This window comes from Schistocerca gregaria, chromosome 3, assembly GCF_023897955.1.
Source record: "Schistocerca gregaria isolate iqSchGreg1 chromosome 3, iqSchGreg1.2, whole genome shotgun sequence".
NCBI classification, from domain to species: domain Eukaryota; kingdom Metazoa; phylum Arthropoda; class Insecta; order Orthoptera; family Acrididae; genus Schistocerca; species Schistocerca gregaria.
In genome coordinates, this window is record NC_064922.1 from 457548239 (window position 1) to 457571346 (window position 23108).

The window sequence follows — 23108 nt, forward strand, 5'->3', positions numbered from 1 at the left end:
TGCTTGACAGGGACACAGGATACCACCTCAGCACGGCTGGGATCCAGCACTGGCTATGTTAAAATCACAGTGAAAACAAAGAAGAACTGTTGGTCGTACAAGGGACGACGCTGTAATGGCAACAGGTATCTGGCTGACAATGGCGAGGATGGGCACATGCCAGCATGTATACCTATTTCGGAAGGCGGCTCCCAACAAAGGCTGGTGGGGTGGCCGACAGCACTGCAAAGTATGATTGACAGCCTCTGTGAATGCGTTCATTGTTTGACAGTTGGCACAGATGTCCTCTCTTGCAACTGATCTGCATATGTGCACTACTGGTCACTGAAATTTGGCTAGTTCATGCCTGTGCAGTTTCTTCTATGACTGTCATAAATTTCGGTCACAGCCTGACCAGTGTGTTCACTGCATCTGGAGATATCGGTCAGTTTTGCGGATGAAATACTGTGGAATTTTTACGACAACATCCGATGTCTTATATGAGAATCATAGTTTCACCAATGTTATCAATGGACTATACTTTCTTTGTAAAATAAAAAGTCACTTTCGGTAGTTTCTTCACAAATTCAGCTTCTTCTCTCAGTGCTTTTCTTTTGCTCACACAATGGCAAATTTACTCACTTGATGGGATTCCATTTTAAGTCACTATACCAGAAATGAAACTCAAATATGAGTTAAGTACTAATTTATTAGATTATGATATGCAGTTTCACCCCATTTACTAACCACAGCCAATGTGCAAATATATTGTATATTCGAAAGCTCTAAACAATACTGGTGCATTAACAGTTCCACTCTATGATAATAGATTAGCTATTAAAGCAGCAAACAAAAGGAGGATGGAGTGAGGAGTGAGTGTATTTCACAGTGCACAAATGTGAAGTAAACGATCTATTATTGCACAATATTACAATGCATGTGACATTACAAAGAATGATGCAGTGTTCCTTCAGACATGCATGCAAGTCCCAATGAACACTGCACTGTTGTTCTCAATAACGCGGACACTGCAAAATTGTATTTATTTGCTGACAGCAGGCACCAACTTACAATTAAAATGTCCTCCTCTGTATGGAAATTACATAGTATGTGGATGAGTAAAGGTTGTGATGTAAGAATGACAACACATGGAAATTTGGACCTGGCCACAGATAGCCAATCCTCGTCTGGCACATACTCACAACTGCAAGTACATTTCATGTACCTATTATTGTGGTCAAAAACTTTTACCCAACTCAATGCATACAGAACACATAAACAGAAGGAACTTGTGGTCTTAAAGGAACATAGCCTATTGTACATCTATTGGACTAGAGCTGGGTATTCTATAGTCACATGAGACTGGAGAACACTTCCACTTAATGGGAAAATATGAATAACTATTTTTATGTACTATACTCAATCTTCTTTTTTAACACTGTGAATGAACAGGTCACGCCTGGAAGCTTGTTCAGCTAGTCTTATGGTTAGGGCAACTTCTCGTGATTGGCAGGAAATCCAGGGCTGAGTCCTAAACTGGCACCTATTTTCAATTTCTACTAGATATTCACTAGTTCAGATTATTTTTAGGTAAGTGTGGGGTGGTTCAGATATGCCCTCATAAACATCTTTTGGAATAAAAAAAGAAAACAGAGGATTTCGGGAAGAGAATACTACGTTGCTACAGAATTGTATGTACAGTATTACGTTCGAAAATAAAAGCATTTGTAGATTGCCTAGTAATTTTGCAACTGAGCAGCAGTTTTGCAAAATATTTTCTTTTCCCTTTTCTTTTGACTGGAACAACAGTATGGGGTGGAAGCAGCAAAAGTTTACGTTTCAGATGGTTACCTATTGTTAAGGGCCTCTTTACTATATAGGGTGAATCAAAAACTTGGACCACAAACATTGTGGAAATGGAAAGTGTCACTGATGTGCAGCTTTCACAGAATGGATTGGTACTCAGAGGCTCATACTGTTATCCAATCAACAAATTACAATAATATTTGGAAAGTGCATTTTTTGTACAAACAGACTTATTTTAAATGAACAATGCCTACTGACATTAACAAACTAAAAGTAGGGTAAATTAGAATGTCAGTAGTGTTTGTTCCAAATTCTAGTTTGAGTGTTTTATGAGATATTGTATTTTGAAAATTTTCCTCACCGATATTTGTTTGGGCTACATTCAACCTGCGTAGTTGGTAGGTACGATGTTCAATGTTGTTATGTTTACTTGTAGTGTGTGTGTGTTTTCCTTGAGTGCACTGCAACTTGCTAGTTAGTCAGTGTATGACAGCCCAAGCAGCAGGTCATTAGAGGACGATGGGATTTACCAACACAGAAAAAGCGAACATACTCATGGTGTATGGAGAATATAGGAAGAATGCAGTTTGTTCTTGTAAATTGTATGCAGCAACATATCCCTATAAACATGAACCATCTTAGCAATTACTTACCAACCTCTTCAACCAATTACATGAAAGTTATAGTGTAATGCCTAGGCAATGTGACAGAAGAAAACAAGTGATGACAGAAGAGAGGGAAATTAATGTTATTTCTACTGTTGCAGGTAATTCTCATGTTAGCTCCCAAGCAATCACACGAGGAAGCGACACGAGTCAAGCAAGTGTCCTACGCATTCGCCATCGATGTAGGTTCTACCTCTATAACATCTCTCTCCACCAAAGGCTGCACAGAAATGATTATGAGAATGATGTTAACTTCTGTATATGGGCATTAAGATGGAATACTCCAGACATATTAAGTATCTTGTATAGTGATGAAGCTACATTTACCAATCATTGCCAGGTAAACCACTGACATATACACTATTGGTCTGCTGACAATCCACACTGGCTTCATCAAGTGGAACGTCAGCATTCACTGTGTGTAAACAAGTGGTGTGGAATAGTGAAATATCAGCTCATAGGTCTGTTTTTCATAAAACGATCGTTGAACATGCACAAACATCACAGCCTCCCAACAGACTTTCTCCCACTGATGCTAAACCTGCAGACTAGGAGGAACCTGTGGTACCAACATGATGTTATCCAGCCCATAGTGCACAAAGTACTACAGCATGTCATAATGAATTATTTCCAAATCATTGGACTGGACGCTGAGGACTCGTACCATGGCTGCTCATTTCCCAGATTTGACACCTGCAGACTTTTTTCTGTGGGAAAAGCTGAAAGACACTGTCTACAAGGACATACCAACTACATCCAATGACATGCAACAATGTATTAATGCAGCCTGCTCAGATATCTCCACTGAAATGCTGGTATGTGTACAGCAGTTGTTCCATGCCAGACTGGAAGCGCATATAGCTACTTCTGGTAGGCATTTTGAACACAATCCATGGTGGTCAGCTTTCTCATTACTGGTCAGAATCCACATAATATTGTACGCTACTAACAGTAGGAGCCAGTGACTGCCAATCCATTCTGTAAAAACTGCACATCAATAGTACTCTTGATTTTCACTACATTTGCAGTGCAAGTTTTAGGTGATTTGCCTGTATATACACTATGTGATCAAAGGTATCCAGACACCTGGCTGAACATGACTTTGAATACCATGGCTCCCTCCATCGGTAATGCTGGAATTCAATATGCTATTGGCCCACCCTTAGCCTTGATGATAGCTTCCACTCTCACAGGCATACGTTCAGTCACATGCCGGAAGGTTTCTTGGGGAATTGCACCCCATTTTTCATGGAGTGCTGCACTGAGGAGAGGTATTGATGTTGGTCGGTGAGGCATGAAGTCAGCACTCCAAAACATCCCAAAGGCATTCTAAAGGAGTAAGGTCAGGACTCTGCACAGGCCGGTCCATTACAGGGATGTTATTGTCATGTAACCATTCTGCCACAGGTCATGCATTATGAATAGGTGTTCAATCATGATGCTAGATGCAACTGCCGTCACTGAGTTGCTCTTCAGCAGTGGGATGTAGAAAGGCATTTAAAACATCAATACAGGCCTGTGCTGTGATAGTGCCATGAAAAATAACAAGGGGTGCAAGCCCTCTCCAGGAAAAACATTACCAGATCATAACACCACCGCTTCCTAATTTTACTGTTGGCCCTACACAAGCTGGCAGATAATGTTCACTGGGCATCCATCATACCCACACCCTGCCATAGGATTGCCACATTGAGGTGCCATGATTCGCCACTCCACACAATGTTTCTCCACTGTTCAATATTTCAATGTTTACTCTCTTTTCACCAAGCGAGGTGTTGTCTGGCATTTACCAGCAATATGTGTGGCTTATAAGCAGCCACTAGACCATGAAATCCAAGTTTTCTCACCTCCCGCCTAAGTATCATAATACTTGCAGTGGATCCTGATGCAATTTTGAATTCCTGTGTGATGGGGTGGATAGATGTCTGCCAACCACCTTCAACTATCAGCAGTCTCTGTCAGTCAACAGACAAGGTTGGCCTGTACGCTTTTGTGCTGTACATGTCACTTCACATTTCCAATTCACTATCACACGAGAAACAGTGGACCTAGGGATATTTAGGAGTGTGGAAATCTCATGTACAGACATATGACACAAGTGGCACCCAATCACCTGACCATGTTCGAAATCCTTAAGTTCCGCAGAGTGCCCCATTCTGCTCTCTCATGGTGTCCAATGACTACTGAGGTCACTGATATGGAGTACCTGGCAGCACAATACACCTAATATGAAAAACTTATGTTTTTGGGGGTGTCCAGATAGTTTTGATCACATATGAATGTGCATAATTTTGATAATGTACTGATTTTAATAAATTACTTTGTAGCAGGTTGAAAATTATATGTTGGCAATATACTTCTCTTTATATATATATTAAAAACAAAGATTCCAAGACTTACCAAGCGGGAAAGCGCCGGCAGACAGGCACATGAACAAAACACACAAACACACACACACAGAATTACTAGCTTTCGCAACCGATGGTTGCTTCTTCAGGAAGGAGAGGGAAAGACGAAAGGATGTGGGTTTTAAGGGAGAGGGTAAGGAGTCATTCCAATCCCGGGAGCGGAAAGACTTCCCTTAGGGGAAAAAAAGGACAGGTGTACACTCGCATACGCACACACACACACATATCCATCCGCACATACACAGACACAAGCAGATGTCTGCTTGTGTCTGTGTATGTGCGGATGGATATGTGTGTGTGTGTGTGTGTGTGTGTGTGTGTGTGTGTGTGTGTGTGCGCGCGCGAGTGTACACCAGTCCTTTTTTTCCCCTAAGGGAAGTCTTTCCGCTCCCGGGATTGGAATGACTCCTTACCCTCTCCCTTAAAACCCACATCCTTTCGTCTTTCCCTCTCCTTCCTGAAGAAGCAACCATCGGTTGCAAAAGCTAGTAATTCTGTGTGTGTGTGTGTGTGTGTGTGTGTGTGTGTCTGCCGGCGCTTTCCCGCTTGGTAAGTCTTGGAATCTTTGTTTTTAATATATTTTTCCCATGTGGAAGTTTCTTTCTATTTTATTTACACCATATTATATATGTTTTGTTCTACTGTTTTTACACTGATGCTTGTGAAATAGCTCAAAACTGAGCTTCAGGCAATAATAATTCTTACATACCGTAATTGGCTCCACCAAAATTTCAGATAACTGTTTAGCAAGTTGCTGAAAGTACTGGCTTTCACTGCGGAAATCATTTCTTGTAACAGGATCATCTATGCCCAGGCTAAGTAAATAAGACTTGAACCTGACAGTTTCATCTTCTGTGATATCTCCTTGTTTTTCCTAAAGTACAATGTTAACAGTATGAATATAGCTGATGCTTTGCAGGAAATACTAGTAAGAACTGAGATACATTAATAAACATATATTATACTGTCAAAATTTTTACAAGTCCCATTTCTGTGAGTCAAGGATGGGAAACTTACTCTAATTTTCTGTGAAATATTCTTCGATAAATTCACCATGTCCTTTGCCATAACCATTAACTTGTTCAAATCTTGGAAGGCAACACTGATACTTTCATCAGTAGCTTTCTGCTTTTCACTTATACTTCTCTCAATTCCAACAATACCAGTCCGTAGTTTAATATTTGATTGGTGTGCCTGGAAATTTAATCAAATATATTTCTTACTGATCATTCATACAAACAACTTGAGAAAAGATTACAGAAATACAAAGTAAAACCTCAAATATTCAGAACAGGAAATTCCTTTGATTGTAAAAAAGTCAATTACAAAAATTAAAAGATAAAAAGGACAAGTAATACAAAGAAGGACACACCAATACCTGTTTTAAACAGAGGAAAAGTGCATGAAAAGCAATAAATACTTAACAATTTCCAATCTCTGAGATTTTTAACAATAGTTCATTCTCCATATGATTTGTACTTATTTCATTACAGTCATGTTCTGCTCTACTGCATTGCTACTTCCTACAAGTAACGCATGGAGAGAATGATAATACACAGGATATTAGGATATTGTGAACTATCGCCAGTGTCATGATTCATTGGCTGCACCACAGAAATCACAAACCACAACTCATCTTAGAAGATAAATTGTTTAATGAAAGAAAAACATCTGTTTATAACACGTCTTGATTTGCAAAAAGCTTTCAACAACAGTGACAGGAATACACTTTTTAAAAACCTGAAGTTATCAAAAATAACAAACAGGGAGCACGAGATCATCTACAACTTCTACGGAAATTGCATGGCAGTTCAAACGGCTGAAAGATGTGAAATACATAGGAATAAAGAAGGGAGCTAGGCAACGTTGTACTTTATCTCTTACACAGTTTTTAAAGCAGATGTGACCACCACTCAGCTGTTCACCTGACCAAATGGCCACTGTCAAACTGAGGCCAAGAGAAAAGTTGACTACAATGTGGCAGAACTCTCAAAATGTTCAACTTCAGTAGCTGCTTCACAACCTGGGCTCTGCAACCTTTTCCTGTTCCTCCTCACCTCTCAGCCCCACTCGCCCTTGTGCTCAGAGCACTAGGCAGGAATACTCGTGGAATGCTGTTCAGCCTGTCCTGATATAGGAGAATATTGTGATTCATACAGTCAAATGCCTTAAACAGGTCACAGAAAATACCAATTGTTGCTATTTTGTCATTTCATGCTTGTAAAATTTGGTGAGGAATGGTGTAAATGGTATTCTAAGTTGACAATTCTGTGAAATCCAAATTGCATATTACTGAGGACATTACTGTTACTCAGGTGGAATATTATTCTGCAAGACATCACCACCTCAAAAATTTTGGAAAATGGATGCGTTGATTTCAGTATCTTTAAGGAGAGACACTAAGCATAAATGTAAATGAAAATTTTGAGCATAAAATATGAAGATAAGAAAGAGGTTAAAGTAAACTTACTGCATCAGGAAGTAAATTCATGAACTAATAGATCTGTAGCTTGCACATTTGTCTGAAAAAAAAAAAAAAAAAAAAAAAAAAATGGAGAAGCACGAAATCTCCCCACAAAAATGTGATACGGAGAGGTGCAAATGCTTACACATTATTTCATTTTTGCCCTAAACTGTGTTTAATTATGTGCAAAACAACAAAATTGCACAAAAACAATTCTTTCTTTTAGAACTCTAGAAACATCCCCCAAGCTGTGGCTAAGCCATGTCTCGCAATATCCTTTCTTTCAGGAGTGCTAGTTCTGCAAGGTTCGCAGGAAAGCTTCTGTAAAGTTTGGAAGGTAGGAGATGAGGTACTGGCAGAAGTAAAGCTGTGAGGACGGGGCATGAGTCGTCCTTGGGTAGCTCAGTCAGTGAAGCACTTGCCCGTGGAAGGCAAAGGTCCCGAGTTCGAGTCTAGGTCCGGCACACAGTTTTAATCTGCCAGGAAGTTTCAATTCTTTCTTTTGTCAGATAAGTTATGCATATTATTATTATTATTTCTTTCTTATCTCAGATGTTATGTCTGGTCTAAAGTAGAAAGTGACGCGGACCTTGATCAAGTGTGACTTCCTTTTAACTGTACGGTATATATTATATTGCATTTAGGAACTTTCGGGTAATTGAACATGTATCAATAATTATGGATTTCTGTAGTTGTATATATAAGTTTGGATGTAGCTGTATTGCATTGATGTACTGGTGGATATTGTGTGGTATGACTCCTGTAGTTGATAGTATAATTGGTATAATGTCAACTTTATCCTGATGCCACATATCCTTGACTTCCTCAGCCAGTTGGATGTACTTTTCAATTTTTTCTCCTGTTTTCTTTTGTATATTTGTTGTATTGGGTATGGATATTTCGATTAGTTGTGTTAATTTCTTCTTTTTATTGGTGAGTATGATGTCAGGTTTGTTATGTGGTGTTGTTTTATCTGTTATAATGGTTCTGTTCCAGTATAATTTGTATTCAATCATTCTCCAGTACATTTCGTGGTGCATACTTGTATGTGGGAACGTGTTGTTTTATAAGTTTATGTTGTAAGGCAAGCTGTTGATGTATTATTTTTGCTACATTTTCATGTCTTCTGGAGTATTCTGTATTTGCTAGTATTGTACATCCGCTTGTGATGTGATCTACTATTTCTATTTGTTGTTTGCAAAGTCTGCATTTATCTGTTGTGGTATTGGGATCTTTAATAATATGCTTGCTGTAATATCTGGTGTTTATTGTTTGATCCTGTATTGCAATCATGAATCCTTCTGTCGCACTGTATATATTGCCTTTTCTTAGCCATGTGTTGGATGCGTCTTGATCGATGTATGGCTGTGTTAGATGATACGGGTGCTTGCCATGTAGTGTTTTCTTTTTCCAATTTACTTTCTTCATATCTGTTGATGTTATGTGATCTAAAGGGTTGTAGAAGTGGTTATGAAATTGCAATGGTGTAGCCGATGTATTTATATGAGTGATTGCTTTGTGTATTTTGCTAGTTTCTGCTCGTTCTAGAAAGAATTTTCTTAAATTGTCTACCTGTCCATAATGTAGGTCTTTTTATGTCGATAAATCCCCTTCCTCCTTAATGTGAATCTTTCTGTTGCTGAATGTATGTGATGTATTCTATATTTGTGGCATTGTGATCGTGTAAGTGTATTGAGTGCTTCTAGGTCTGTGTTACTCCAATTCTCTACTCCAAATGAGTAGGTCAATATTGGTATAGCATAAGTATTTATAGCTTTTGTTTTGTTTCTTGCTGTCAATTCTGTTTTCAGTATTTTTGTTAGTCTTTGTCTATATTTTTCTTTTAGTTCTTCTTTAATCTCTGTATTACCTATTCCTATTTTTTGTCTGTATCCTAGATATTTATAGGCATCTGTTTTTTCCATCGCTTCTATGCAGTCGCTGTGGTTATCCAATATGTAATCTTCTTGTTTAGTGTGTTTTCCCTTGACTATGCTATTTTTCTTACATTTGTCTGTTCCAAAAGCCATATTTATATCAATGCTGAATACTTCTGTTATCTTTAGTAATTGGTTGAGTTGTTTATTTGTTGCTGCCAGTAGTTTTAGATCATCCATGTATAGCAAATGTGTGATTTTGTGCGGGTATGTTCCAGTAATATTGTATCCAAAATTTGTATTATTTAGCATGTTGGATAGTGGGTTCAGAGCAAGGAAGAACCATAAAGGACTTGATGAGTCTCCTTGGTATATTCCACGCTTAATCTGTATTAGCTGTGATGTGATATTATTTGAATTTGTTTGGATATTAAGTGTGGTTTTCCAATTTTTCATCACTATATTTACGAACTGTATCAATTTAGGATCTACTTTGCATATTTCCAATATTTGTAGTAACCATGAGTGGGGAACACTATCAAAAGATTTTTGGTAATCAATGTATGCGTAGTGTAGAGACCTTTGTTTAGTTTTAGCTTCATATGTCACCTCTGCATCTATTATCAGTTGCTCTTTACATCCTCATGCTCCTTTGCAACAGCCTTTTTGTTCTTCATTTATAATTTTGTTCTGTGCTGTATATGTCATTAATTTCTGTGTAATGACTGCACTTACTATTTTGTATATTGTTGGTAGGCATGTTATGGGGCGGTATTTAGCTGGGTTTGCTGTGTCTGCTTGATCTTTAGGTTTCATATAAGTTATTCCACGTGTAAGTGTATCAGGGAATGTGTATGGGTCTGCAATGTAACTGTTAAATAATTTCGTTAGGTGTGAATGTGTTGAGGTGAACTTCTTTAGCCAGAAATTTGCTATTTTATCTTTTCCAGGGGCTTTCCAATTTTGAGTAGAATTAATTTCTTTGGTGACTTCATGTTGCAAAATTATCACTTCAGGCATTTGTGGTATCATCTTGTATGTGTCTGTTTCTGCTTCTATCCACCGTGCATGCCTGTTATGTTGTACCGGGTTTGACCATATGTTGCTCCAGAAGCATTCCATGTCTGTTTTGTTTGGTGGATTGTCTATTTTAATGTGTGTGTTATCTATTGTCTGGTAAAATTTCTTTTGGTTTGAGTTGAATGTTTGGTTTTGTTTCCCTCTATTTTCACTTTTTTTGTATCTTCTAAGTCGTTTGCCAATGCTTGTAATTTCTGCTTCTTTTCATCTAATTGCTCTATCGCTTCTTGTTGTGAGATTTTACCTAACCTTTTTCGGTTTGTTTTTTTCTGACATTTGATGTCTTATAAATTGTGTTAGCTGTCCAATGTCTTTTCTCAGTTTTTCTATTCTGATCTGTAGCCTGTGTTGCCATTATGGTTTTGTGGGTTTCTTCTGTGTGTTGGTTGGTTCTGATCTCTGCCTAGTGTGTATATTTAGTGTAGTGAGTGTTCCTATATAAACCAGTAGTTGTAACTCTTCCATAGTTGCGTTTTCATTTATTTTGTTGTGTATGATTGTGTTGATAGTTTTTATTGTTGTTTCAACTCGTGGGTTATGTGGCGGTCTTTGCAAGAATGGTCTAATGTCTGTATTTGTGTCTTTGTATTCTATATATGTCAGCTGAAATTTTTCTTCTATATCTAACATATGTGTCACTTCGTGTTCTATTTGTACTTGTTCTGGTGGCAGTTTTAAGATTTCGTTTTCCTCTGATTGTTTAATTGATGTGTGGTGTTCTTTGTTTGCTCTGGGGTGTTTGAGTTCATTACTGTATTTTCTTCTTCTTCTAATTGCACATTATTTTGTTCCAGTACTTGTTGTTTGATGTTTTCTAATTCTGACTGGGGTATCATGTTATTTTTTATTACTACACGGATCTGACCAGCTAGTCGTTGTTCTGTTAAAAATTTTCATTCTGGGTATCTGGTAATAAATGTTGTGTATACTTGTGATCTGTATCCAGTTGTGTTGGTTCCTAGGTTTGTTGCTTGGTAATAACAGAACATAAGGTGTCGATTAACTTCATCTGACCATCTTATCCTCTGTCTTTGTTTTCCTTCTAGGGTGGTTGCAGGAAGCATATCCTGCAAAACACCTCTATTTGGATTTAAATCATTTTCCAGTCGGCTAGCAGTGTCGTTAGCATTGTGGGCGGGCATAGGGTTCAAGCGTCGTCCCCGACCATGATGGCGCTTGTCCGAGGCTTCTTTAGTTGTGTCCTGAACCAACTAATCACACTAAAAGGGGGGTTAGCGGTATTAGTGGTTTGTTCTTTTCTTCGCCTTTTACGACTGGCAGAACATACCGGAGGCCTATTGTTTTCCCGGGCCTCCACGGGGATTCTTCTTCTTATTGATATTATATTACTCTTATTATTATCGCCAGTGGCTGTAGTTGCATAAACTTGTTGATAAGCATAACTGTTATACTGCAGTGGCTATTAATTACACACTCTCAAATTTATCTGAATCTAAAAATTTGTGACACCCAGAATGTATACTCACGAGCTGCCACTGACTGGAGCTTTAAATTTTTGGAGCGTAGCTATTTGCTGTTTGGGCAGTAAAATAACAGATGATGGCAGAAGTAGAGACAATAAAAAATGCAGACTGGCAATGGCAAGAAATAAAATATTGCAGTGCCTGTGTTACTCTGATTATGATGCAAAGTTCCTTTGGCTATTCGTGCATGACTCACAGCTAGACCCAAACCTCCACGTGTTGTCAACCATGCGTCTACTACCTGTACTCGTACATCCATTATGTATATTCCCCTACAGGTCAGATGATGTACTTGAAAGTTGCTTGCCTGGTATCGGCAGATAAATATGATATTTCAGTGCCTGTGTTATTCTGATTACAATGCACATGCATTTGGACATGCATTCAAGTACAACGTCTGGCCTGTATGGGAATATAGGAATATACATAATGGATGTACGAGTACAGGTTCTAGATGCATGGTTGATACATATGGAGGTGTTGGTCTGCACATCAGTCGTGCACAGATAGTAAAATGGTAAGGTGACTGCTCGCGATAAGCGGGAAATTCGGGATCGCGTCCTGGTCCGGCACAAATTTTCATTGTTTTCATTCCATTCTATAACTGACAGTTGTCATTACTCGCAATTGCAAACTCATTTGATGTGAAATGGCAAGAAAAATGATTCTGAACAACAGAAACGTATAAGCATCAAATATAGATTTAAGTGTTAGGAAATCTTTTCTGAAGGAATTTGTCTGGAGTGCACCCTTGTATGACAATCAAACATTGATGCTGAACACTTTAGACAAGAAAAAAATAGAAGCTAATGAAATGTGGTGCTACAGAAGAAAGCTGAGGATTAAATGGGTAGATTGTGTGACTAATGAGGTGGTACTGAACAAAACTGGGAAGAAAAGAAGTCTGTGGCACAAGTTGACCAAAAGAGATTGGTTCATAGGACACATTCTGAGGAACCAAGGGATCACCAGTTTAGTATTAGAAGGAAGTGTGAAGTACGCAGGTCCAAAGGGATGTAGGTTGCAGTAGCCATTCAGATATAAGTCCTGGTATGAGAAATATGTGTTTGTTTGTGTGTGTTTTCTTTTTTGATAGCTACATGTTTGTTCCTTGTGGCTGTATAAATTTTTGTCTTGGCTGATTAAGTACAGAGTTTATGTTCTTTGTTTCTCTTGGTACTGTCATATAAGAAATTTGATATGTTTGTTTAATTTATGTGCATGATTGCATTTTGATTGTACAGGAGATGGCTGTTGATGGATTTTTTTTATGAATATTTGAGTTGTGTAATTACTTCAAATTAATTATGGTTAATTAAGATTGGTCTGTATCATGAAGTTTGTTGTAGCTGTTTTGGCTAACTGACTTTTTCAATAATAGTGCTGTGACATTTAGTTTTTTGTTGTTGTGGAGTTTGCTCTTGCTATATAGGTGAAGTTTTCAATACTAGTTTTTGGTTCAAATTGTGGTTTCTCGGTACTGTGGAATTCATCCTAGCTATATAGTTCAACTGAAGTTAGCTATACCAGTTTTCAGAGCAAACCATGTTCTTGTGTTATCAGAGACTTTGTTGGGAGATAAAAGTGATTTTTTCATACCAGATTTTGGGGCGAGTTATGGTTCTGTGGACTTAATTTGACCTATACAGGTTAAGTAAAATTTCCAATACCAGTTATTATGCAGATTTATTTGTGTGTTGCTATCACATAGTACAGTTTATTGATCAGCGTTAACTGAGTTAGTAATACCAATTTTGCGAATTTTTGTGAATTTCATGCAATGTTGACTTACGGATTTTTGCATAGATTTTTGGGTATGTATTTCGTATCATGGATGTCATCTATTTTGTTATGTCCTACCAAATCCTCCTAATTCCTTCGGTTGTCCCATTAATTTCACATTATTCTTTGAATTATTTTGATTATATCTGGTATAATTGGATTGTTTTCATCTGTTCGCATCTTGAATGTGTGACATCATGGTCTCCACATTGCGTAAGAGTGAAATGACCATGTCTGCCACATTGAAGGCATCACAGGTCAATGCTGACAGTCAGTATCAGTCTATTTAGCATAGCCAGTTGCCTGAACTACTGGAAAATGCACTACCTAGAGTTACGAAGCATCTTGGTTCAGCTATGTTTGCAGTATATATGATTACTGAAATGTGATTTAAAAGAAGAAAAAGAAAGAAACAAACAAAAAAAACTAGTGTATTCTGCAAAATTTTCTGGGAAAATTCCAGTTTAAAAAATGGCTAGGGCAATTACTCTACTGAACAGTATCTTCACAGGAATTTAATGCTTTAGGTTATTTTACAATTGAAATTAGCAATGTAATACAGTAATGTAAGCTCATTTCATTATATTGCACTTAGAGGTACATCTTTCGCTTCCATCTATGTCCCACAAACCACTCCCTGTGGGATATATGGAATAACACTAAAGTAATGAGTCAAAGTATACAAATCAAAGCATACAAACATACTGGCAAAAAGAATGTCATCAGCATGCTATGATCTTTGGATGTTAGCACCAGTCTGCAACAGCAAATGGCTTATGCTGGCATATTATGCCTACATACATTCAAGTCTTAAGTATGGGATTCTTTTCTGGGGCTTGAAGGCACAAAACATGGGCATTGTTTTTAAACTGCTGAGGAGGATCATAAGAATAATACCTGGAAGTAGTAGTTGAGTTCATAGTTCAGTGCTATTTACATAACTGGGCTTCCATATTGCATCAAGTAATTACGTCTACCAACCTTTGGGGCATATTGAGGGAAATATTACTAAATAATTACTAATCATGGAACAAGAGCCAGTTTGGAGTTACATTTACCCATGAAAAACAAACAAATTGTATAATAAATTCGCAAATGAAGTGAAAAATATTACTAAAATACATGTGTTTAAAACAGCAGTGTAACTTCTCCAAAGTAATGCATATCACAAAATTTAAGATTACTTAGAGGATTCATAGTAGTGGATGGTAATGAAAGAGGGTTAATATGGCACCTTGCCACATTTCAATACATGATTATGGTTTACTGCTTTCACAAAAATCATGTCATGATGTAAAATGTGTCATAGTAATGTCCATTCACTTAATTTTTCAGGCGAACACTGGCACATAGTTGAATATCGAGTCTGGAATTGAGGAAAGGGGAACAGTAGGACCTTCGCAGTTCTGGGGTATCAGCGGGTGCGTTAGTGTGTATGGCAGTTGAGAACAAAGCTATGTTTTACACCAACTCATCTGGAAAAAAAAAAAAGAAATGGTGTGCAAATCAAGGAACATTATCCAACAGGGAATTACAAAAAGACGCAGTCTAGCTGTTGAGACATTTACCTCATATTCAGGAGGACAGCATTGCTCTGTCCAGGCATCCTGTTTTGCCTTCTCCATGGTTCTCCTATATTGCTAAGACAAATGACAGGATTATTCCTTAATCAAGGCCACATTCTATCACTTATCAACTGTGGGGTTCTTGCTGAAACATTGTAAATTAACTAAACAAACAATGTTTTTTGCCTTGTTTCACAAATTTTATTATTGGTGTTACTGCACAACCTAGGTTTCGGGTTATAAGCACATTATCACATACATTACTGGTTCCCAAAGATGATAATACACAGATAAAGATGACAAGGCAAAGATAATCATCCGAACTTCTTAAGTTACCAATCCATATCGTAATGTAAAATTAAGTCAATAACCATTTTTTAACCAATTACATAAGTGATTGCACAATTCAGCAGCTAACACGACAGGACTAAAGTTATGCATTAGCCAAGAAAGTTATATCTACTGGTGGACTGAGGCCCAGAGTTTTGATTCTATCCTGTGGTTGTGATCTCATCTAAAACAGGTGAATAACTGAATTGGGTTTGCTCATTTAATAATAGGTGTGGTGATGTACACACCTGTGTTTTAATTTCTAAAACTCCTAAGTGGTTGAGTTTGGACCCATTTCCTCTATGGGTAAGACTTGTACATCTATTATGTATTTGCAGTTATTGTTGAGGCTGTGTCCTGCAAAGGTTAAATCAGGCTTCTTCAATCTGCAGCTTCTGTGATGTTCTTTAAGCCTGGTGCAGATTGACCTCCCCATCTGTCCAATGTAGCAAGACTGACACTCATGGCATATGGTTTTATAAACCCCACTTTTTGTGATGGCTGGCTGTATGTACTTTGCACTGAATGAAAAACTATCTATTGGCTGAGGGACATAGAAAAACACCCAGAAACCCTTTGTCTTAAAAATGTCCCTCAAAACCCAGAACCTCTCACAGAAGAACCCCAAAATTGCCCCACTTGTGACAGAATACTTCCCTGGACTGGATCAGACCTTGAATGTGGCTCTCCAGCAGGGATACGACTTCCTAAAATCCTGCCCCGAAATGAGATCCATCCTTCATGAAATCCTCCCCACTCCACCAAGAGTGTCTTTCCGCCGTCCACCTAACCTTCGTAACCTCTTGGTTCATCCCTATGAAATCTCCAAACCACCTTCCCTACCCTCTGGCTCCTACCCTTGCAACCGCCCCCGGTGTAAAACTTGTCCTATTCACCCTCCCACCACCACCTACTCCAGTCCTGTAACCCGGAAGGTGTACACGATCAAAGGGAGAGCCACGTGTGAAAGCACACACGATTTACCAACTGACCTGCCTGCACTGTGACGCTTTCTATTTGGGAATGACCAGCAACAAACTGTCCATTCGCATGAATGGACACAGGTGGACAGTGTTTGTTGGTAATGAGGATCACCCTGTGGCTAAACATGCCTTGGTGCACGGCCAGCACATCTTGGTACAGTGTTACACCGTCCGAGTTATCTGGATACTTCCCACCAACACCAACCTATCCGAACTCCGGAGATGGGAACTCGCCCTTCAGTATATCCTCTCTTCTCGATATCCGCCAGGCCTCAACCTCCGCTAATTTCAAGTTGCCGCCGCTCATACCTCACCTGTCTTTCAACAACTTCTTTGCCTCTATACTTCCGCCTCGACTGACATATCTGCCCTTACTCTTTGCCTTTAAATATGTCTGCTTGTGTCTGTGTATGTGCGGATGGATATGTGTGTGTGTGCGCGAGTGTACACCTGTCCCTTTTTTCCCCCCTAAGGGAAGTCTTTCCGCTCCCGGGATTGGAATGACTCCTTACCCTCTCCCTTAAAACCCACATCCTTTCGTCTTTCCCTCTCCTTCCTGAAGAAGCAACCATCGGTTGCGAAAGCTAGTAATTCTGTGTGTGTGTGTGTGTGTGTGTGTGTGTGTGTGTGTGTGTGTGTGTGTGTGCGTGTTTTGTTCATTGTGCCTGTCTGCCGGCGCTTTCCCGCTTGGTAAGTCTTGGAATCTTTGTTTTTAAAATGTTACCTTCCTTTTGATGTTTTCCTTACAAAAGGTAATCTGTACCATTTCTTTTCCAGTTTGTCTGTCTTTTCGTGTGGAACAGTAGAAACCTGGCTTGCTTCTTCATCTTTGTACCTAAAATTTTATGTTGGGGTTAAATTCATTATTTGTGGCTATTGTTTTTATTGTATTAAGTTCCTGGTCAAAGTATTTTTGGGAATAGGGATAGAAAGGGACGGCCTATCATGTGGTGGAATGCTGCATAGTTATAGGTTCCAGGATGCTGAGAGAAAGCTGGGATGAATGAGTCAGCGAAGGAATCTTTTCAATAAATTTTAAATTTATGGTAACTGTCTTCTGTTTTTAGCTAATGTCCAGGAAATTTATGCTGCGCCCTCCCCTCCCCCCAACTGCATGATGACCTCTTTGTTAGTGTGCCACTGGTTCATAATTTCTCTCTGTCAGACAATAGGTAGTTGCTTGTTCAATGCAAAAAACAAACAACCAGCCGTCACAAAAAATGGGGTTTATAAAATCACATACCACGAGTGTTAGTCTTGCTACATTGAACAGATGGGGAGGTCAATCGTGCAACAGGTTTAAAGAAAATCACAGAAGCTGCAGATTGAAGAAGCCTGATTTAACCTATGTGGGACACTGACTGAACAATGACTACAAATACACAATAGATGTACAAGTCTTATACACAGAGGAAAAGGGGGCTGGGCTAGACTCAACTACTTAGAAATTTTAGAAATTAAGCGACAGATTTGTATATCCCCACACCTAATGCGTGTGAATAATCTCAATTCAATTATTCACCTCTTTTAGATGAGATCACAATCCCAGAATAGAGGCAAAACTTTGGGCCCTAGTCCATCAGTAGATAAAAAGTTCTTGGCTGATGCATAACATTAGTCCTGTCATGTTAGTGTGATTGTTGAATTGAATTGTGTAATTACATATGCAATTGGTTAAAAAATGGTCACTGATGTAATTTTACATTAAGCTATGGATTGATAACTTAGGAGTTGAGATGATTATCTTTGCTTTGTGATCACATTTATCTGTGCACTATCAACTTTGGGAATCAGTAATGAACTTGAAAATGTGGTTATAACCCGAAACCTAGATTGTACAGTAACATTAATAACAATGACAAAACAGTATTTGCTTAGCTATTCCCTTATACCACCTGCCCCATACACATAAAGCAATTACGTATGCTGCATTTGCATATTTTGCCCTATTCATCTGCACAGTGTTATCTTGTCACATCCTATACCATTGGGAGATTACCTTTGGATGAATAAAGGTAGGTAACTGTGTTAGAAAGTAGATTAATATTTAAATAAATTTATATTCTTTTAGATATGTCAGAATTCGGGTCTAGCACAACTTTTAAGACTGACATGTATTTTTTGTCAAATGTGCAAACTTTTAATGACTGTATCACAAAGGTGCAATGGAATTTGGCCCTTGAACAGATTATTTTCTGCATGTAAAGTCTTATGACTCAATTTTCATCTAAGTCAATGTACAGGCAAACACACTGCAGAGCATCAAAATAATGGATCAATAACAAACGTTTAAAGTTATATTAAGCTTTAACATGAAACTAAAAGAATTCAGGCTTGAATGCCTAAAAGGCACATTATAATACAGAGCAATGTACAGTTACGAATTACTCTATGCTACTTGTTAAACTTTGCTGCTTCTTAGATATCTCAATTTTTTTGGGGGTCTTGTGTGGTACTAATTTGTTGTTTCACACTGCCTCTAAGGGCAAGCTTAGCTAAATTATTCATGACATACTGTTTTCAACCAGAACATTGTTCTATTACCTGTGAAGCCGGTGGAATAGGCAAAAGAGTTTCCCAAGCTTTCTTCTGAACTGTATCACTGAGTAAACGGAAGAAATCATGTTCCAGTCCTTCTTTAAATGACAGCTTCACATAATTGTAGCTGCTTCTACCGACGGGACCGGGGATCTTCCCTTTAAGAACACAATGAAATATATAGGACTGATGATCACATAAAGAGCTATGGTTTAACATAAGGAAAGTATGCAAAGATCCCAGTTATTATGACGTATATGCAAATAGCATTACGCCACTGGCAATATGAAACAATGGGTAAACTGAAACTTAACAACCTATAGTGATAAGATGACAAGTTCTAAACCTGGAATTGGTTCCGTAAGGTGTAGGACTATTTTTTTGCTCCTCGTGAATGCAAATGAACTTGGTGACTCCTCTTCTGCAAATACAACATAACGAAGCGGCAAGGATAGGCATGTTCTGCCACGAGGAATATCTCCTGGTCTTCCCCACAACAAGCGATGAGTAGTGAGAACAAGTTCACCTCCTTCGAATGATGTCTAGAAAGAATGACGTAATTACATAAATAGTGGTAGCTACTTTCACAGTCACAGAATATTAAGTTACTTTTAATTTGTGGGGGAAGCTTTGATAGCTAGCTTGTGGTGTTTATATACCTTTGTATCACCGTCATACAGCTTTACAGCTTTTTCCCGTGTTACGTACGACTCACCGGTCGAGAGCAGCGGCTCAGCGTACTCAAATCTATCCATTATTTTAATACCCTGAGCCAACGCGATAAATACTGAACGATAACTTATTTTATTTGGAATCCATATCGTGAAATAAGCTGATTTTGGCTCATTGTTGACATTTGTTCGTGATGTCTCGCGAGACTATGTTATTTATTTATCAAACCCCAAACATGTCAAACATCATCTACTGTCTCCAAGATACCTAATTTCACTTTCTGTCAACACATTCACAACACCACTCCCACCAATTGCACTGCGTGGTCAGAGATGTATACTATTTGCGACAACATCAGCGATCTCCTGCATACCTTATGATTATCGATGGCACACAACATCGACAGGCACAGGTGCATAGTCCATCCATAAATGGACAACCTGGACCACCGAAAGCGCCGATAGGTGTCTTTTTTTTGTTAAGGTGGTATCATGATTCCAAACTGCAAAAGCCATTCCAATAAACGAATTAAAGTAGCTGATCCTCTACTGGCACATTCAATGCAATTTTTGAAGTTATTGCTGGTTTTCCTTGTCTTGAAAGTGAGAATATAGGCCTACGAACCTCATACTCGGAATTTATAGTAGTAGTAGTTTATTCATCCAGAGACAAAGTCATTTCATGGATTTCGTCAAAAAATACATAGTATATATATACACACACATATAAGGTGAACAATACTATACAAAATACAGATGTGCATAGTAGACTACGTAGCATCAGACCACATTGAAACAGCACGTACAACTTTGATTTTTTACATTGATGTATGAGAAAGACTTTTTACATAGAATACACAATTGATATTTAGATATAAAACATATAATTATAGCACTTTTGTACATATTATTTATTTAGAACATAGCAACAGTCAGAAAAAATTACTATTGGCACAGAGTACATAAATATAATTGTTTAGTATGAAGCTATTCCAGGTATTCTTTTACACTATAATAGCAGTTGGTCATTAAAAATTTGAATACTGCTTCTTTAAATGAAGACAATTTTTTATTTCTTTTATCTTTACCGGTAGTTTGTTATACAATCTGCTTCCTTGTATGTTTGTTTGTTTCTGCGCCAAAGCCTTGTTAACTCTTTTTATATGAATGTCATTGCACTTTCTTGTGTTGTAAGTATGTAGATCCGAGTTGGATTGGAAATTGTTAATATTTCTTCTTACATTAATTATACTTTTCTGTATATAGAGGCATGGTAGGGGTAGAATATTCAGCTGTTTAAATAATTGCTTTGAAGGAGTTAGCCTTGAACTGTTGGTAATTATTCTAACAGCTCGTTTTTGTAGAGTGAAGATGGTTTTGAGATTTTTCTTACTATGACACCAGAAGGCGATGCCATAGGTAATAGCAGAATGTATATAACCAAAGTAAACAGTTCTGCTACATTCCCTACTACATACAAAGCTAATAACATGTAAAGCAAAGCAAGCAGAGCTTAACTTATGCAAGAGATACAGGATATGGGATTTCCAGTCTAAATTTTCGTCTATATGTACACCAAAGAATTTTGTGGTAGCAACTCTCACAATTTCTTTATTTTGTATTCTGAGATCTAGATCAGAGTGTGACTTTGCTTTCCTGTAATGGATATAATTAGTTTTAGAGATATTTATGGTTAATTTGTTCACTTCAAATCAATTTTGCAAATATTATATAACTCTGGTTGCAGATGTTGGCAATACCCAGTTTATGTCAGTTACTACAATGTTTGTGTCATCCGCAAACAGGTTTATATGAGTACCATTTAGTGGAATCTTGATATCATTTATGTAAAGAAGAAATAGGAGAGGTCCTAGAACACTCCCCTGCGGTACCCCAACTGGCGCAGTCTGAATATCCGATCTGTAAACAATACTTTGGTTTTTACTGTTTGTTGTTGCAATTTCTACTACCTGTTTCCTATTATGGAGATATGGCTGAAACAACTTTTTAGCTGCTCCTCATATACCGACATATTCTAATTTGTCTAGCAGGATATCATGTTGGACAGTATCAAATGCCTTTGAGAGGTCCAAATTAATTCCTATTGTACTGTTGTTCTTATCTAGCTCCGTTACAATATTTTCAATGAATTGGGTGATGGCTGACTCTGTACTCATTCCTTTGCGAAAGCCGTGTTGGTTTACAGACAATAGATTGAATTTCTCGATGTAATTTGTAATTCTGTTTTTCATGACTGCCTCTATTACTTTTGAAAATACCGATAATAAAGCTATTGGTCTATAGTTTCCCACTTCATGTACATTGCCCTTTTTATACAATGGTTTCACTTTTGCAATTTTTAATCATTGTGGCAAGACACCTTCTGAAAATGATATGTTTATAATGTGTGAGAGTGGGTCTGATATGACACTAGCACATCTCATCATGACTGATCAAGGTATCTCGTCAATCCCTGAGGACATTTTATTCTTCATTGTTTTTATTATTCGATTAACTTCCAATTTGTTCGTGGGAGGTAGCAATAATGAATTAACACTTTGTTCTTCTGGGATTGATGTTCTACTAGTCTTAGAACAATTTTTACTGAGATTGATTGGACTATTTATGAAGTAGTCATTAATGTAATTTGGTAATGTAAGATTTCTGGCTAGCACACCTTGATCATCTTTTAAAACAAAGTCATCTGGATTTCTAACGTTTTTGCTTGAGCCTATTTCTTTTTTTACTAAATTCCATATAGCTTTCGATTTGTTTGCTGACCCAGCAATTACACTGTCATTGTGCATTGTCTTGGCTTTTTTGATCACCTTCCTGTAAATTTTCTTGTATGTCTTAACATAATCTGTCAAGTGTTCATCTTTGTTATCTTTTTTGAGTTGACTGATATGTTTTAGTGTTTGACTAGATGCTCTAATAGCAGGTGTTATCCACTGGCTTGTGTTCCTAGGCATGACATTGATCTTTGTGAGCTTTTTTGGGAAACACATCTCAAATAGAGACATGAATGTACTAGAAACAGCATTGAAAGATTCCTCAGTTGTTGTTTGTGCAAACACATCTTCCCAGGCTTCATTAGCTAACAACTGGATGAAAGTATTCACTTTTTCTGTACAGAAGTGCCTTTTGTATCCCCACTTATATTTTACTGCCTTGGGGATAGAGTAATTTATGTATGTTAATAGTGTATTGTGATTCGAAAGACCTAAGTTTACGTTAAGTGGCTCAGTGATACCATTCTCCATATTTGTGAAAATATTGTCTAAAAGAGAAGATGACAGTTCTGTTATTCTGGTGGTATCTGTAAAGAGTGGTTTCATGTGGAAGCTGCTGAGTATATTCAAAAGCTGTCTTTTTTCATCACTTTCAATTAACAGATTAATATTAAAATCTCCACATAAAAATAATTTCACTTCATTACTATAAAAAGTGTTTAATGCTGCTTCTATTTTTTTGAA

General features: G+C 37.8%; 1 protein-coding gene across 1 annotated transcript in view; it reads right to left on the minus strand.

Annotated features, from left to right (window-relative positions):
- LOC126354895 (vacuolar protein-sorting-associated protein 36) overlaps positions 1–20002 on the minus strand; it is a 37252-nt gene extending 17250 nt beyond the window's left edge. Inside the window, exons 1-5 of the mRNA XM_050004953.1 lie at positions 19621–20002; positions 19308–19503; positions 18968–19119; positions 5876–6052; positions 5568–5732 (exon numbers count right to left, since the gene is read on the minus strand). Coding sequence (XP_049860910.1) covers positions 5568–5732; positions 5876–6052; positions 18968–19119; positions 19308–19503; positions 19621–19716 — 786 coding nt within the window. The 5' untranslated portion in view covers positions 19717–20002. The remainder of the gene's footprint in view (positions 1–5567; positions 5733–5875; positions 6053–18967; positions 19120–19307; positions 19504–19620) is intronic.
- Positions 20003–23108: the final 3106 nt, after the last annotated feature.